Source organism: Ursus maritimus, unplaced genomic scaffold, assembly GCF_017311325.1.
Source record: "Ursus maritimus isolate PB19 unplaced genomic scaffold, ASM1731132v1 scaffold_15, whole genome shotgun sequence".
NCBI classification, from domain to species: Eukaryota; Metazoa; Chordata; class Mammalia; order Carnivora; family Ursidae; genus Ursus; species Ursus maritimus.
In genome coordinates, this window is record NW_024423897.1 from 52,580,289 (window position 1) to 52,597,481 (window position 17,193).

At 38.9% G+C, this 17,193-nt stretch overlaps 1 protein-coding gene across 2 annotated transcripts in view; it reads left to right on the forward strand.

The window, feature by feature from the left end:
* DNAH5 (dynein axonemal heavy chain 5) overlaps window positions 1-17,193 on the forward strand; it is a 209,694-nt gene that overhangs the window by 125,321 nt on the left and 67,180 nt on the right. For both annotated transcript variants that reach the window (XM_008689897.2, XM_008689898.2), the window contains exons 51-55: window positions 1,350-1,548; window positions 3,933-4,105; window positions 8,482-8,612; window positions 11,451-11,604; window positions 12,730-12,997. In XM_008689897.2, the coding sequence (XP_008688119.2) occupies window positions 1,350-1,548; window positions 3,933-4,105; window positions 8,482-8,612; window positions 11,451-11,604; window positions 12,730-12,997 (925 nt within the window). The remainder of the gene's footprint in view (window positions 1-1,349; window positions 1,549-3,932; window positions 4,106-8,481; window positions 8,613-11,450; window positions 11,605-12,729; window positions 12,998-17,193) is intronic.

Genomic DNA, 17,193 nt, shown 5'->3' on the forward strand with positions numbered 1-17,193 from the left:
TGAGCATTTGTACACACACTTGAATGTAATAGTTCCTAGTGTTAAAAGAATTCCTTCAAACTAGAAACATTATGGAAAAATCCAATATATTTTTCCCCCCAAAGCATGGCTGGTGTGCTCAGGGTTAGGTAATCTTCGCTTCTCTTGTAGTTTTATGGAACAGAGAAGGTAGTTAAACAAGTGGATTTTAGGGTCTTGTCCACATAGACACACAGGGACAGTTGAGATATCCACCAAACTGTCACTAGGCTTATCAAGTAGCGAGTGTAAAAAAACTTAACTTCGCCCCAGATACTTGCAAAGTAGGTAACGACACTGGCTGATTCCAAGACAAGACATTTCAGGGGAAATTCACTCTCCTTGTTACACAGAACAGAGAGTCAACATTTTATCTTGATTCCCCCCCTCAAATTTATTGACAAATTGATGGTAATGCATAATGCATGTCCCCAATATTATTGAGTAGCCATTTTTTGATGTTTATTTTTTTTTAATTTTTAAATTTTTAAAATATTTTTTCTCTTTTTCTCTATGGTTCTTCTTCTTTTTTTTAATGTTCAGTTAGCCATTTTATAGTACACCATTAGTCTTTGATGTAGTGCTCAGTGATTTATTAGTTTCGTATAACTTGAAATCACCATAAATAGTTCCAGCAATCATTGCATATATTTTACTAAATTTCTTTTATATTTTGATAACCAAATAGCATTTTATAATTAGTAATAGATTGGCTGAAAAATCTCCTAACTTGCAAGCTCTTAGCAAGTTAAGAAATTTCCACCAGTCTTTCAAATCAAATGAGCTTGCCGTACAAATAGGTGTATAGAGCAATTAATTTCCTCAACTTCCAGTTACCTTTGCACCTTGGATTATGTAAACGAGGTGATTGTTTTGTTCAGATAATCCAGATTTTTGCCACAAATTTCCTTCACATTGTGTTAAGTAAATATACCTTTGTAATATCTCCATTATATACTTGAGAATTATTTACATATTGCATTTTATATTATGCTCTTGGCGCTGAATGTAGGTGTCTTATCCAAACAGACTAATTCTTCACAAACTTAAGACTTTTACATAAAATATTACCTTGTTGGTTAATCAGAGTGGTTTTAGTAATTTGTCTAGGGATCTTTTCATTTTAATTTAAAGACTGAAAATGAATAGACACTACTGTCTATTTGATATACTTGAATGAGACCAATTTGAAATGAAGTTAAGTATGTTTTAACCTCAAGTTTTTAAATAGCATCTTGATCAGGAAGGATGGTGCTCTGTAATTCTGTCAACTTGATTCCCAACTGTGGCAAATAGAAACGAATAACACATTTTAATTACGCTTTCGACAGGAACTTTTACAGCTGTGGAAGCATGAGTGTAAACGTGTTATAGCTGATCGTTTCACGGTGTCCAGTGATGTGACCTGGTTTGATAAGGCCTTAGTAGGTTTGGTGGAGGAGGAGTTTGGTGAAGAGAAAAAACTCTTGGTGGATTGTGGAACTGATGCTTATTTTGTGGATTTCTTGAGGGACGCACCTGAAGCTACAGGTAAACTATTGAGCGGAATTTGAAATTCCCCAAAGGGATACCTGAAGACAGAAGGTTCAGTTTAGGGATGCTGAATTTCTGTCTAGTAAGCTTCATGGAAACAAGCCGGGGACATAGTAGGAGCTCAGTAAATATAGACCGAGTGGATACTCATGGAGTTCAGAGATGAACTATTTTTTATGCATATTAGTTTTGCATATTAGAGTAGATTTGGGGGGCAAGACAGGATAGAAGAAAGGGCCCAGGACTTATAGCTGTCACACAGCAGTAGGTTTGAGGAGGGGATCTACCACATAGTAACTGGGAGAGTCTCTGAACTTTCTTGAACCTCATTCTTCTCATTTATGAAAATGGAAATAGTAATATATGCATCATGGGGCACTGTGGGGACTAAATGAAATATTAACTGTAGAGTGGCTTGGCAGTCTGCCAAATGAAGGGTAGCAAAAATAACGATAATTATTATTCGGGTCATCCTGACTGTTGAAAATAGATAAACCTCAGATATCTGAGAAGACCATTGAACGTAATTGGAAAGAGATGGGCAATGTGCATATAAGCTTTTGTGGTTATGGTTCTATGAGAAATGGAGACGTATATAAATTTTCTTCTTATGAAAAGAAGTCGTGATCCAATAACTTGTTTCCCTCAGAAATAACTGAGCTTAAGTAGAATATTTTCTTTCATTTAATTACGTCTTTGAATACCGTGGGTGAATTTTTAGTTAATTTCCATATTTAAAAAGGCATATTTAAATGCATGCTATTTATATCTTCTAAATGGTTGAAAATGACCAGGCAGCGCCTTTCTATAGTTGATAAGGATGTGTATGATCTGTCACAAGTTTCCGAGCATCAGTTGCAAAAGGAGGCTTGCTGCTGGCTGTGCAGTTGGAGGGATCCTGCCACAGAAGGAAGCTGACACATTTCATTTTAAATGAGGTCACGTACATACAAAGGTCCTGTAAGTGCAAGAGCATTTAAAATTAGAGTTTATGTATCTCATTTCCTCTAATTCGGAAGGATAAATAATTAGAATGTATGTATTGTATTTCCTTTAATTCAGAAAGCTAAATCATCAGATGATGGTTTTCAAGGAGCAAAGCACAACTGCATTTTTGCGGGTCGGTTGCACTGGAGGGAAACACATAACCTTTTTTGACTTCAAAGCACTTTGCTTCTCACAGCTCGAGTGGAACATTTATGAAACACTGAAGTGACTATTGAAATTCAATTAGTGAGAGCTTTGCAAATAAGCCAATCTTCATGATTACGTTAAATCAGTTTTCTTGCTTTGTCATAAAAAGGTTAATATGCTATTATATTAGGACAGGTTCAATTGAAAATAATTACGTACTGTTAGATTTGGAAGATCCACTCACTCTTCTAGTACCCAGTGAATTTCTAAGTTGTTATTGGCATATTCATCTCCTGTGTCACTTTTTCTCCTGTTACTGATGTCAATGTTAACTGATGGAGAACTTCTACATGCCCAATTTAGCTTTTCTTTTGGCATTATGCTTTAAAGTCAAAGATGGAAAAGTGTTACGCTGGTATAGTATGTGTTTCTAATTTTTTTAAAAAAATATATTGATTTTAATACATCTTTTTCCAGTGATGTAATTCAGTATGTTTATTTAGGAAATCATTATTCTGTTTTCTGTCAGCCCTCTACCTCCATTCCCTAAAATTCACTTCTGTCTTCACCACTCACCTGAAATTCCTGATTCATAGGAATTTCCTGAGCAATGCAATGACCTTTTTTTTTTCTTATTGAAAAATCTTTTAAGTCTTGACCTCTCTAGCTGGTTTTGACATTAAATCCCTACTTTTTTGACCTTCATTTTGACCATAAAGCCAATACTCCTGGAAGGTTCCATGAAATGCCAATACTCAATTATGGATTTGGATTAAATTCAGTATATATGATGTTATTTGAAATTGGCCCTTTCTAGACAGGAAGGAACTAAGACTGAGTAGGATCACAAGAATTCCAATGTTTTTACTATTGTTTGCTTACTTGCTTTTTTTATTTTTTTAAGATTTATTTATTTATTTATTTGAGAGAGAGAAGTGCATGAAAGCTGGGGGAGAGGCTGAGGGAGAGAGAGACTCTCGAACAGACTCCCCGCTGAGCGTGGAGCCCACAGGGGCTCCATCCTAGGACCCTGAGATCATGACCTGAGCCCAAATCAAGAGTCAACCAACTGAGCCACCCAGGCGCCCCTGCTTTCTTATATAAAAATATATAATAAGGCATTTGGATGAACATCGGTATTATTGAGTGTGAAATCGTTGCACTATGAGTATATTAATTTAGATTGAAGGAACCAGTAAAGCCTTGTGATTGAGGAAACTTAACTGATTCTTTTTCCCCAACCCCAGGTGAAACATCTGAGGAGGCTGATGCTGAAATGCCCAAAATTTATGAGCCAATTGAATCTTTCGATCACCTAAAGGAGCGTTTGAATATGTTCCTGCAGCTGTATAATGAAAGCATCCGTGGCGCCGGCATGGATTTGGTGTTCTTCAAGGACGCCATGGTTCACTTAGTCAAGGTCAGTGGCCACAACCAGTAACACCGCCCCAAACTGACGGACGCTTGGCTTCACACCAGAGTTTTTTCCCTCCTCTTTCGTTTCCATCTCCTGGGAGAATGTTCAGTTTGAAAATAAACTCAGTGCCGTATTCCAATTTAATTTCTAAACTGAATGCAACACGTCACACCTATAGGCTGAAAATCAGCCGGAATATCAGAGCACGGGTACTTCAAATGTGTGATATAATTTTATTCAGCGTTGCTATATGGCTTCCAGCTCAGCGTTGTCACCACATAGAAGGAATGCAGTTGACATCTGAGTTCAAAGCATGGGCAAAAAGTCTGCTTATTTTTTTGCATTATGAAAAAGAGAGCTGTGAAAAATAGTTCATAAACTTTGAAGACATTATGTGCAGTGAAAGAAGCCGGTCACAAACGGATAAATACTGTTATGATTCCACTTATCGGAGGTAGTTAGTATAGTCAAAATCAGAGAGACAGAAAGTAGAATGGTGATTGCCAGGGGCTTGGGGTTAGGGAGAATGGGGAGCGTTTAACGGTACAGAGTTTCATTTTTGCAAGATGAAAAGAGTTTTGGAGATGGTTGGTGGTGGTGGTTGCACAACAATGTAAATGCACTTAATGCCATTGAACTCTATGCGTAATGGTTAAGATGGTAAATTTTACGTTATATATATTTCACCGCAGTTAGAAATGATAATTAAGAAACAACGCATAAACAATTGACTTTGAGCTGGATGAAAATTCTGTTAGAATGAAATTCACCAGGAAAGTACATTTTCCTTTCTGCTTTGTCGGGAAAGGGAGTCATTCAGTATCTCTTCATAGGCTATTTGACTCTCAAGGTTAGAAGTAAAATATATTATTTATTTGATAACTTATGTGGCCTAATTTATCTGTGGTGGAAGATAATGCCATTTTAAATCGGTTGTTGATATTCTCACTCTGTTGATGTTAATTACTTTTTCAGACTACATCCTTTTAGTCAGAAAGAGGACAGCTGGAGGCTGTCTTCCATTATTTAGGTTTAACCATAAGGAAAAATCTCATAATTACAAATTGTCACCTCTGATAATTCCTGAATCTAGAGTTCATTAGTCGACCCTCCCTCTGAAAGAGAAGGTGGGGAAAGCTGGAGTATGTCAGGGAGAGGGGGAAGACAGAGTGGCTGTTGTGGGTTGAGTCTCCCCTGCAGGAGGGCATATAGCTTGGGCATTCTGAATTCTCAGAGTCTGAAACATCTGTACTGAATGTGAGTGCAAATATTCTTCCAAATATAAATAAGGATAACAATTCTGTCATATTTAATGACTAAGAGGAAGAGGAAAGCAAAGAAAATAAATAATACCAAGGCAATTTTACAACTAATGTCTTTTGGAGACAAAATCTGTTTGGCCTAGGATTTCATAATGGCTCAGACTGAAGATGAGACTATTTATGTTAGCCTTATGTTTGAGGAAGTTCTCCAGAACTCTTTTGTTTTCATGTTTCATGCACTGACGATGAGCGATGACCGTTTCTTCACAATGTGGGATCTTGACATTTGAGGCATAGGTTCTTTGACTGTTTTCCCTCAATTTCCCTCTCAGCCTCTTGTATCTCGTAGAATTGGCTGAGGAATTTGTGACTTAAGTTTTTGAGCTAAATATTGCATTCCTCATGGTCCCCTAGGTCGACCCTCTCATCTACTCTCCTGTTTCCTGTGGACAGACTGTACATCTAAACTGTGTTGTGTGGATGTGAACCTTGAAACGTGTGACTTAGTCATAAGACATGATAGAAGCCAAGAGACAGAATTAAGATGAAAACCGCAATACAGGATGTGATATGAGACCAGACATATTTCTTGATTCCCTTCTTCATTAACATGATTTTCTTTCAAAATGCAGAGTATCTCTGTGATAGCTCTTTTGCCTCTTTGGTAAAGATTCAGACCATAGTGTGAGTGGTTTTCCACAGTCTAGCCCCTGTGTAGCACTCTAGCCTGTGGCTTGTGCTCTGCTTAGCATGTAATCCAGAAAAATCAGCTACCCATGATGAAACACACCCTGTTTCCAGAGCACTTCACCCCTATGCCTTTGCAGCAAGTGCTGCCTCGTGTGGAATTTATCAGTGTGTGCATTTGTCTTCCCTACTGGGCAATAAGCTCTGTGAGCATGGAGAATTTATTCACCTCAGTAGTCACAGGATGGAGAATAGGCACACTTGCGATATTTGATAAATAGGTTTGGAATTTAACCCAGTCCCTGGTGTGGCCCTAAACAACCTTTGCTGCTTCATCTCCTGATATTTCTGTACCTAATGCTGAAGTTCCCCCTCTATAGGGATACCTCAGGCCTTTTGTTAACTTGAGACTTCCTGCATCCAATTTCCTCCTCTTAAAATGTAGCTCACCTTCTGCCTGCCGTGCCCCCTTCTTTTATGAGAGACTTCAAGTTATCTTTCAAGATCCAGATCACACTCCAGCTCCACACTTAAGACTTGTCTCCAGCAGCACTGTTTCCTTCGCTACCATTCTTACCTGTTTCCACATTCACCATGGAATGTGCATCCCCACGTTTCTGTTAATAGGTCCCTCTCCTCTGCTAGCATGTGAGCACTTGTGGGGCAGGATGGGCATTATTAATTTTTAAAATATTTGCTAAAGGAATTGAAAAATGAATACTTCTATCTCAAAATCTATATAGAGTAAGACCAAAGAGTCCCATTTGAAGGTCTTACTTGATTGTGTTTTCTCATTTAATTTCTGTTTGCAATTAGATTATGAGTTTTTGGGTCTCTTTAAACCCTTCTACTTGTTTGTTCATGTCTACGTTCATTTGTTGTATATGGTTTAAGCGTTTGCCATGTGCTAGAAACTGGGAATGGAAGATCTTAATATAAGACCGAGGCATAGTTTCAGGAAAAGATGTTGGGTGAAGGTTCCCAGTACCTAATTAATCAACAGCAATTATTTAAACCCTTAATATATTCACCAACACCAATGAAAGGAAATGGTTATGACAAAAGCCATATTTTTTGAAAAATGTTAACCAAGGGAAGACACAGAAGATTCTAGTGTGGCTTTTGGTAGCTCCTTACCTGCCTTATCTGTGCCTCTTGAAGGAATACCAGGGAAATAATTTGAATAGATATTGGCAAAATCATTCTTCCAGTACTGTTCCTCCCCTGCCTATCACAACTGTGGAGAGAATCATGTGGACAGAGTGAGGAGGAGTCTGGAAAGACAGGTCTGTCCCCCACCCATTCCACAGGCCCTCAGGTCCACAACAGAGACAAGAAAATCCTCTCCATTTCCCAGGCTCACACTAAATTGAGGGGAATAATCTAAAAGCCAAAAGTAGTTCCAACATTTTATTATACCTTGATAAGAAGAAAACAAGAGTAGTCCCAACAGGAGTAAAGTATAGCCCCTGCCAGATGAGGTCATCCTGAGAAAGGATGTTTAGCAATACACTGGCAAGATACAGAGACCGGGTCACCCCGGGAAGCTTCCACCAGCCACAGAGAAGTGACCCTTCTAAGCCCTGTCTCACTCTCTGTCATTAGTCTACAGAAAAGTGGGTATCACAGCAATTCCCTAGGCTCAAACTGCAGTTAGGAGGAAAAGAGAAATAGTTATCATGTATGGAGTATGGAGAAGAAAGCATTAAGGAGAATCCTACACTGAATCCCCTCTAGGTGGGGGTTGGAAGCTGGGTGGTAGAAGCAGTTCATCAACAACAATAAAGCTAAAGAAACAGGGACTTCTACCATGAGGGGGACTTGAACTAGTCTGGGACTACTGACTGGCCCACCCATAATCACTTCTTGGTCGATTCTTTTCGCCTCCCCATCTGTGCCAAATAATAGGAGGGTGTTTATGCTTGTTCTTTTTGTCCTCCTCCTCTTCTTCTTTTTAAAAATTCCATAATCTGTGCCACATTTTGGGAATTTTCTTCATTTCGATTTTAACTCTCTCATTTTTCAAAAGTAGAGGATATTCTAATCAACTGTGTGTTCTGTATTCCAAGGATACAGATTGTCTTGAAATTTCAGTCTCTTTCCTGTCCCACTGCATTAGGTTGGGAAATTAAAAGGAAACCTCCAAGTCCTCTTTATTTCTTTCCTTTAAAACCCAGAGCAGGCACAGGGGTGGCTTGGGCTGACTTTTCCGTACTGGTCTCCTCTAGTTTCCCAAAGGCACTCCCCAACGCATATCCTGTCTAGTGCTCTTCAAGCACCATTCTTTTTCAGAAATGTCCTCCTTCTTTCAGCCAGTATATCTCCATGACGATCCTGAGACACTTACGTCTTCCCAAATGCTTGTAGTGGAAAAAATGGAATATTTGCATATTGAGCAATGATATGTGCCTTCTGTATTCCACATTCTAGATCTCACGTGTCATTGGCACGCCCCGGGGAAATGCCCTCCTGGTCGGTGTGGGCGGATCAGGAAAGCAGAGCCTGACAAGGTTGGCTTCGTTCATTGCTGGCTATGCTTCCTTCCAGATCACTCTGACAAGGTAACACACTTTCGCTTTAATTAACCTGAAATGGATTTTGATAGCAGGTTTCCAGAGGCCACTTGAACTTAAGAATGCATTTTTCTTATACGTAAGGAATCAGTCATTTTTCTTCCTAAATGTTGACTTATCATTGTCCCTTTTCAACCTTTATTATAGATCATGAAATTTTCACATTAATAATTTGCTTTTGAAGTATTTCAGCCTTGTATTATAGGAATAGCTGCCTTCCTGTTTTCATGTTATACATGACATGAGTATTATGTATATCCCTCTTGGTGTATTTCAGAAGAAATTTATCCCTACTAAATGTTAATTCAGATTTCAAGAATGTTAATAAACTAGAAAAGTAGATGAAAAATTTATATTAATTCACTCCTTCATACATTTAGAAACAGTTATTGAACACCAGCTATGTGTCAGGGATTGGCTAGGTCCTGGGGAGTTCATGGTGAGCAACGTAAACCTGGCTTGTGTCATCACAGAACTTCTAATAGTCAAAGGGGTCAGACAGCAGGCAATTCATTCAGGAAGGTATTATATGTAGGTACTGTCTACTAGAAGAAAATAAATGAAGACCGAACAGCTCCTGTTGTAACCTGAGGGAGGGACTCCTGACCTAGTCTGGGGGATGATCTGAAAAGGTTTCCTGGGGGAAAAGATGTTGAAACTGAGATCTGAGTATGAATAGGAATTAGAGAAGAGGCGAGGTGAAGAGTGTTCCAGGCTAAACAGTCAACACACGTGAAGTCACACTGAGGCCCTGGAAGAAGTTAAATATGGCGGGTTGTGCAGCCTGAGATAGAAGTGGGAAAGGAATAGAAATGGAGGCCTTTGAAGGTATGATAAGGAAGTTGGACTTCATCCTAGAGCAACAGGAAACCATTAATGAGTTACCGCTAAGGAAGGCCTGTGGGTTTGTATGTACAGTAAATGGATGGAAGGAGCTAATCGGGAATAGTTATAAGGCTGTCTCAGGGATCTAGGCAAGGGATGGCGTGTCAGGGTGGGAACAGTGAGAATGGAGAAAAAAGGAGACTCAGGATCCCTGGAAAGTTGAACTTTTGGACTTGGTCCATCCTAGTTCTGGTTTGGGAAGCTGGCCGACTAATGCATACACTCATCAAGGTAGGGAACCCCGGGAGGGCCGTCCTTGGTCCTATGTGTGCAATGCAGGCGAAACTAGGAAGTGAGGAGTCAGCATGGAGAGATAAGCAGGGGTGATTCAGAGGGCCTAAACAGAATTTCAGGATTAACCAAGATGAGAGGCAAGAGGCCAGTTTGGGAAGTCTAGTTGGGCTGAGAATTATTAGAAGTTAACCTGTAGGTGAGGGAGCAGTACGTCTTGCTTGTTGGCCATGCTCTAGAGCTGTGGCTTGGCCCAGCTGGACAAAGCATCCCTCCAGCTCTTCCTGATGGAGACCCATAGATACCTGCTAGGACAACGATTGAGAATTATTAATGCTGGGTTTAAGATCCAGGTATTCGAGTTGTCATGTTTTCATTTGGTCCGAATTACAGACTTCTGCTTGGAGAATAAATTCAAAAGGTTGCTATTTGTTTTCATGTACTAGGAGAGAGAGAAATAATTCTACCTTGTGTAGAACTCTTCTAGTTTGTGGATAGCAGCAGAATTAGGTAAAAGGTAACCTATACAGGAGAGACTGGATTCTGAGATTTTTGTTCCTAATATTTATATAAATCCTTATAGTTTTCAAAGCACTTTTATATGCATAGGCGAGTTTGGTCTTCAAAGGAACTTTATTGGTTAGCAGGGCATATAATAATATTAGCCTATTATAGCTGAGACTCAGAGCCTATCACTTGGCAGAAATCCCAGATCTGCCTGGGAATTGACCACAGTATTTCTGGTTTCTGGTCACGGCGCCCCAAGAGGGCACCATTTGAATTAAGGCATCTTCCTCAGCCTATATAATTAAGACTTGAAATGATTTAATTTAGATTAATTTACGAGGTATCTTCTAAAATACCTATTAGAGGGGTGCCTGGGTGGCTCAGTTGGTTAAGCGTCTGCCTTCAGCTCAAGTCATGATCCCAGGTGGTAGGATAGAGTCCTGCATTGGGTTCCTTGCTCAGCAGGGAGCCTGCTTCTGCCTGCTCTGCCTGCCATTCTCCCTGCTTGTGTTCTCTATCTCTCTAACAACAACAACAACAAAAAAAAACAATTGCAGGAGGCTACATAGTAAACATTCCAATCTTTTGTATTAGCCTTACCAACAGATATTTTCAAAATGAAACATACCCATTCAGGTGACATTTAGTTGTGGTAAAAATGATATTTTGGTTTCAGGTTGACCTTTCACTCTAGATTTTTATTTTGCATGTAAAAAGTTAATTATAATAGTTAATGAAATGTGGAGTTTAAAAACCAGTTTCATATTTGCAGGTAAATATGATGTTACTTGACTTGATGTTAACTAGACTTATTGTGGTGATCATTTTGCAATATATACAAGTATGGAAATATTATGTTGTGTACCTGAAACTAAGATAATGTTACATGTCAGTTATGCCTCAATAGAAAAAATAGCTCTTAACTTTTGTGAATGGTGAAGTACTCAATATTTTACCAAGATGTACCTCTATTACTCTTAAAGGAATAGTTATTAGAAAATGAAAGAAATTTTTTAAAAATCAATTTCATCTTTGTAAGGAAATATAATGAACTCGTAACATTCACATACAATAAAATTCTTATCTGAAGAAACAACATCAGTATTTCTTTTGATTAACCAAATGGCATAAAACATTGTTATAAGGATCTTTCCTTCCCATCAGAACAGTTTTGCTAACGACACAATGACAATATCTCTTTAGATCCTACAACACATCAAATCTGGTGGAAGACTTGAAGATTTTGTATAGAACGGCAGGGCAGCAAGGCAAAGGAATCACTTTCATCTTTACAGACAATGAGATTAAGGATGAGTCATTTTTGGAATATATGAACAATGTTTTATCATCAGGTGAGGTAAGAGCTCATTTATCTTCATGCATTTTGACTTTTCAGATTCCTTCCAACTTTAGAGCTATTTCCTTCCATTAGAGTTTTTGAGTGAATGCTGTTATTGGGGATTAGGATATCAGTAGGAAGAAGTGCTTTTTCTATTGGACTTTAGAGAATAAAACAGCTGATTGGATTTTCAGTATGTCCATTTACCCCCTTTAAAGAGCTATGACTTTGCAGTTAATAATAGAATCATTTGCATATCATTTGTGTATTTAAAATATGGGGTATCTTATCTTGAAGACTTTGGTTAACTTTTTTTTTATAGGAGGCGCAAACGCTTTTTATTTTGTTGTAGTCCCAATAGTTTATTTTTGCTTTTGTTTCCCTTGCCTGAGAAGACACACCTAGAAAAAATGCTTCTACTGCCAGTGTTAGAGTAATTACTGCCTATGTTTTCTTCTAGGAGTTTTATGGTTTCAGGTCTTCCATTTAGGTCTTTAATCCATTTTTAGTTTATTTTTGTGTATGGTATGAGATAGTGGTCCACTTTCATTCTTTTGCATGTAGCTGTCCATTTTTTTCAGCACCATTTATTGAAGAGACAGTCTTTTCCCCACCATATATTCTCGATTCCTTTGTTGTAGATTAATTGAACATGTAAGTGTAGGTTTATTTCTGTGCTCTCTGTTTTGTTCTATTGATCTGTAGGTCTGTTTCTGTGTCAGTACCATACTGGTTTGATTATGGTAGCTCTGTAGTATATCTTAAAATATGGGGATTGTGATATGTCCAGCTTGTTCTTCTTTTTCAAGATTGCTTTGGTTATTTGGGGTCTTTTGTGGTTCTATACAAATTTTAGGAGTATTTGTTCTAGTTCTGTGATGAACAGTGTTGGTATTTTGATAGGGATTGCATTGAATCTGTACATAGTGTTGGGAAGGATGGACATTTTAACAATATTAATTCTTTTAACCTATGAGCATGGAATAGCTTTCCATTTGTTTGCGTCATGAAGACTTTGGTTAATTTTCTCAAGTTGAGTTTAAGAACACAAAAGGAGGAAAGATATCATATGTATTGTGCTATATATTTTTATCTCTTTTCACATGCCTGTACTGAATTTGAATGTCTGCACTTCTTTTGAAGGTCTCCAACCTATTTGCTCGTGATGAAATTGATGAAATTAATAGTGATCTCCTATCAGTCATGAAGAAAGAATATCCCAGGCACCCTCCTACCAATGAGAACCTGCATGACTACTTCATGAGTCGGGTCCGACAGAACCTTCACATCGTGCTCTGCTTTTCACCTGTGGGGGAGAAATTTCGAAATCGAGCGTTGAAGTTCCCTGCCCTTATTTCAGGATGCACTATTGACTGGTTCAGCCGATGGCCTAAGGATGCCTTAGTTGCTGGTTAGTGTGGTGGAAACTTTGTCGGAATTTTTGGTTAACTGTGTGTGTGTGTGTATGTGTGTGTGTGTGTGTGTGTGTGTGTGTGTGTGTGTATTTACATTCTGTGCTGTTTGTTATCTCTGTCCTGGATTGAACCCAAAGTTGCTTTGTCCAATATTTAAGGATTTTTGCAAGATGGTGCTCTTTCACCAAAGGTGCAAAAATTAGGTAGCTAATTTTTCCCAGAGTGTGGTTATCAGACACTGGTCTTCAGTCTTGTTCCCTTGGGTTAATTTCCAGTGATTCTAGTGTTTTCAGGGATGCTGGAAGGCTTTGTCTCAGTTGGATACCCAGACGTGTTCCAAGATATCTCAGGAAGGCACTGAGGTTTTAACTACTTTAATAGCAATTGTGTTCTTTTCAAAGTGGGTTGGTCAACCTCAGAGTAGTTAAAGGCGAATGTCTCTAGGACATTTTGTTCTTGTGGCTGCAGTGCTAGACATCAAAGAAGAAGACTTTACCCAGCAATGCTCTGCTGGCTCCTGTCCTTGGAAAGGGACATTCGAGTGTTCTATGACTTGGGTCCTTGGCTGCTTCCAGCTCTGTACCGCGATCATCCATCCTGCGGAACATGAATGCCTCTCTCACTCTAAATGAAATTGAACATAGATGTAGTGAGGAGATGTTAGAGATCATTTAGTTTATGGTTTTTCAGCTTTGGTGAGATATTTCAAATGGAAGGGATGTTTAGGTGTCACCATGACCGATTGTATCAGACCCTCAGGGGGCGTCCTGGTTCACGGCAGTGGTTTTCAAACTTTTTGTCTGATTATGTGTTAATAATAATTAAGAAGAGTCCCATTTCTCAGTAAAACCCTGCAGGTGGCTCTAATAGATAAAACAACAAAAAGTAGAGGTGAGGAAGGGTTCTGGAGCCTGCCCTCTCAGCCCACATCTGTGCCACGTCCACATCTGGCTCTCCAGTTCCATGGAACCTGATGTGAGAACAACCGATTAGCCCATCTCCTGCCCTTTATAGATGGAGACACTGGGACCAGTGAAGCTGAGGGAATTGTCAGAGATGTAAGAAGCCATTAGGATCAGTACTGGGGCCAGAACCCAGGTTTATTACGTAAATGTGTCTATTCTTATCCATTGGAGGAAACATTCTGTTTTCTACGTACTGCTGTTGACAATAATGGTGTTCCAATCTGTGGCTTTTAAACACAGAATATTTTAACATATTTGAAATACACATGTACAGTTTTCTCTTTTGTCTTATAAGGTTTGAGAAAAGGCTGGTGATTTATAGTTTTAAGTCCTATTAAAATGTGAATACAACTAAGGGTAAAATTTTAAAATTCCTTGAAGTGGGGTCTAAATGCAGAGCACAAAATGCCAGAATTTCAGAGCCATATTAAAGTTAACTATGAAATATGATAATTAGTGTGGAAGTACTTTGTGGCGTATCATGTAAGGTATTATTATGAACAATAAAATAATTTTGGTGACAAACATTGTAATATACCATAATTAAGGTGATTTCATTTAAATACAGAACCCTTCCTGCTAGGTCTCTATTTCAATCATCTATTACAAGACAAAGGCCTTATTGAGCTTTCCTTTGTTAATGTCTCACAAATCCACTGCTTTCTTTTAAATCTCATTGTATCAACCCAAGCCAGGATGACATGGAGGTCAGGGAGACTTTCATTTCTGTATCCTTGTTTCCTAACAAGTATCCTGACTTTCACGGGTGCATCTCCCTTTTTGTTTACTGAGAACGTATTGTTTGAGCTCCATGCCATTTCTGGAGCCAGGCATTGGGCAGGGCAAGGCTGACTCCTTTCTTCACTCCAATCTTCTTCCCAGGCAAGCTTATCGTCAGCCTCCTGGGTGATAGGCTCCATCAGCTTTTCTCTCCAGTCTAGCCTGTCCTTTGGCTTGAAATCTGTGCACTCGGCTGGCTGCCTGCTTGATACATTCTCATGGGGGTTTCACAGACTGCAACTCCAAGTGTTGACACTGAACTTCCTCTCCTCTGGTCCTTCCTCCTGGAAGTCCCGCCATCATCCACACAATCAGAGAGCTTTGTCTTGAACACCTGGGCCTCCTGCAGCTCTCATGTCTGCTTGATCACCAAGTCTCATTGACCCTACCTTTTAAATATTGGGGGACTATATCCAGCGCTTTCCCTCTCACAGATGTCCTAGGCCGAGCTGTCATTGTCCCTCACTTGGAGAACCCAAATAGCTTTCTGATGACCTCGCCTCCTGTTTCAGCTGTCTGCCATCCATCTCACATTGTTGACAGAAGAATGATGAAAACACAAACCCAACCACCTGCTTTCTACTTAGAACCTTCTATGACCTCCCCTTGCTCCTGGGAAAAAGGCCATGGTCTCTAGCCTGGTCTTCCAGGCTAGGAACAGTGGCCCTGTCTACCTCCCCAGCTTCCCCTGAGGTTGCCTTTTTTTCCTACTCAGTTCTTCTTGATCCTTAACAGGCTGCTTTTTCTTCCCATGCGATGCCCTCCTCCTCCATCTGACCAGCACCCTCCTCCCTTTGTTTGGATGATGCTGGCTCAGTCAAACATCCTTTCCTCAGGGGGCCATCCCGTTTCCCTTTCTCCCCATGAATCCTGTTCCCATGTTAGCACTTCCTAACACTCTGTGGTCTTCTGCCCTGGAACTAACCACAGTTTGCAGTGTAGATACTTTGTTGTGTGTATATTTGATTAGTGCTGATTTGTCCTGCTCGACTCAAAAGTCCATGAGGTCAAGGACTACCTGTCTTTCATTCACACTCTTGGCAGCTCCCAGAGTCTGATGGTTTTAGTGTTGAATGAATGAGTCAGTCTGTCAAAATTCATCATCCTTCTCTAGTACAGCCGTGACTTACTTCCAGTCTTCTCTAGCCAAACACAAACCTTCCCTTTCTCCCCCCCCCCAGATATATCCCTTTTGTTTGTTCTCTGAACATATATATATATATTCTTTTTTTTTTTTTTGAGAGAGAGAGAGAAAGAGAGAGAAAACTCAGTGGGGAGGGGCAGAGGGAGAGTGAGAATTTTAAGCAGGCTTCACGCCCAGTGCAGAGCCTGATGCAGGGCTCCATCTTACAACCCTGAGATCATGACCGGAGCCAAAATCAAGAGCTGGGAACTTAACTGACTGAACAACCCTGGTGCCCCTGAAAATGCTTTTCTTCCATCTCCTTTATTTATCTAAGTTCCAAAACTTAATCAGAACTCATCACACCTTCACTATTTCTTCGTTTACTTAAGAATATTTAGTTTCCCACCCCCTTTCGTGGACCTCCTATATCTACAGTACCTATACTTTATATCATGCACCTGGGTATTGAACTGTTCTTAAATCTTTGATAACCTGTAATCTTTTGTGGTTATGTCTCCAGTCTAGTCTGGTAAGTGTTTACTGTGCTAGTCACAGTAGTGGATAAAATAATTATAAGATATGAGACATAGCTCCTTTATGCAATAAATATAAAATCTATACACCTAACATTAACCTGGAACATGGCTTATGTTATTTTGAAAGAATACCATCTGTGGGTATTGGAAATACTTAATAGACTTAGGGATTTAAGTTTTACTTATTGTTTTTGGAAAATTAGCAACAATGTTTCTAGAACCAACCTGATTTAAGTTGTCTCCAGGGTGCTGATTCTAAATTAAATTATTATCTTCAGGCACATCAGTAAGGAAATACACAATTTTGTTTGTGTTAGTATATTTCATTTAGACTATACTGAATATTTCCCATAAAAGTATTAAATTATTGAATATATATAACTAATATTATTAATTAATAATTTATAATTTAAGATAGATTTTAATTTTGTTTTTAAGCCAGCTTATTGAGGTATGAGTTAAATACAAAATGCTATATATAATTAAAATATGCAACTTGATGAATTTTGAAGTAAGTATACACGCATGGGACCATTATCATAATTTATGTCATTAACATATCCATTACCTCCAAAAGTTTCCTCTTGACTTCTTTAATTATCATTGTTATTATGTTATTATCATGTTATTATTTTGTGATAACACAATGTAAGATCTCATAGCTAATTTTAAGTATACAAACAGTATTGTTAGCTATAGGCATCTTGCTGTACAGTAGACCTCTAGGACTTACTCATTTTGTATAACCGAGACTTTGTACTTTTTGACTTTTTGACTGAGAGGAC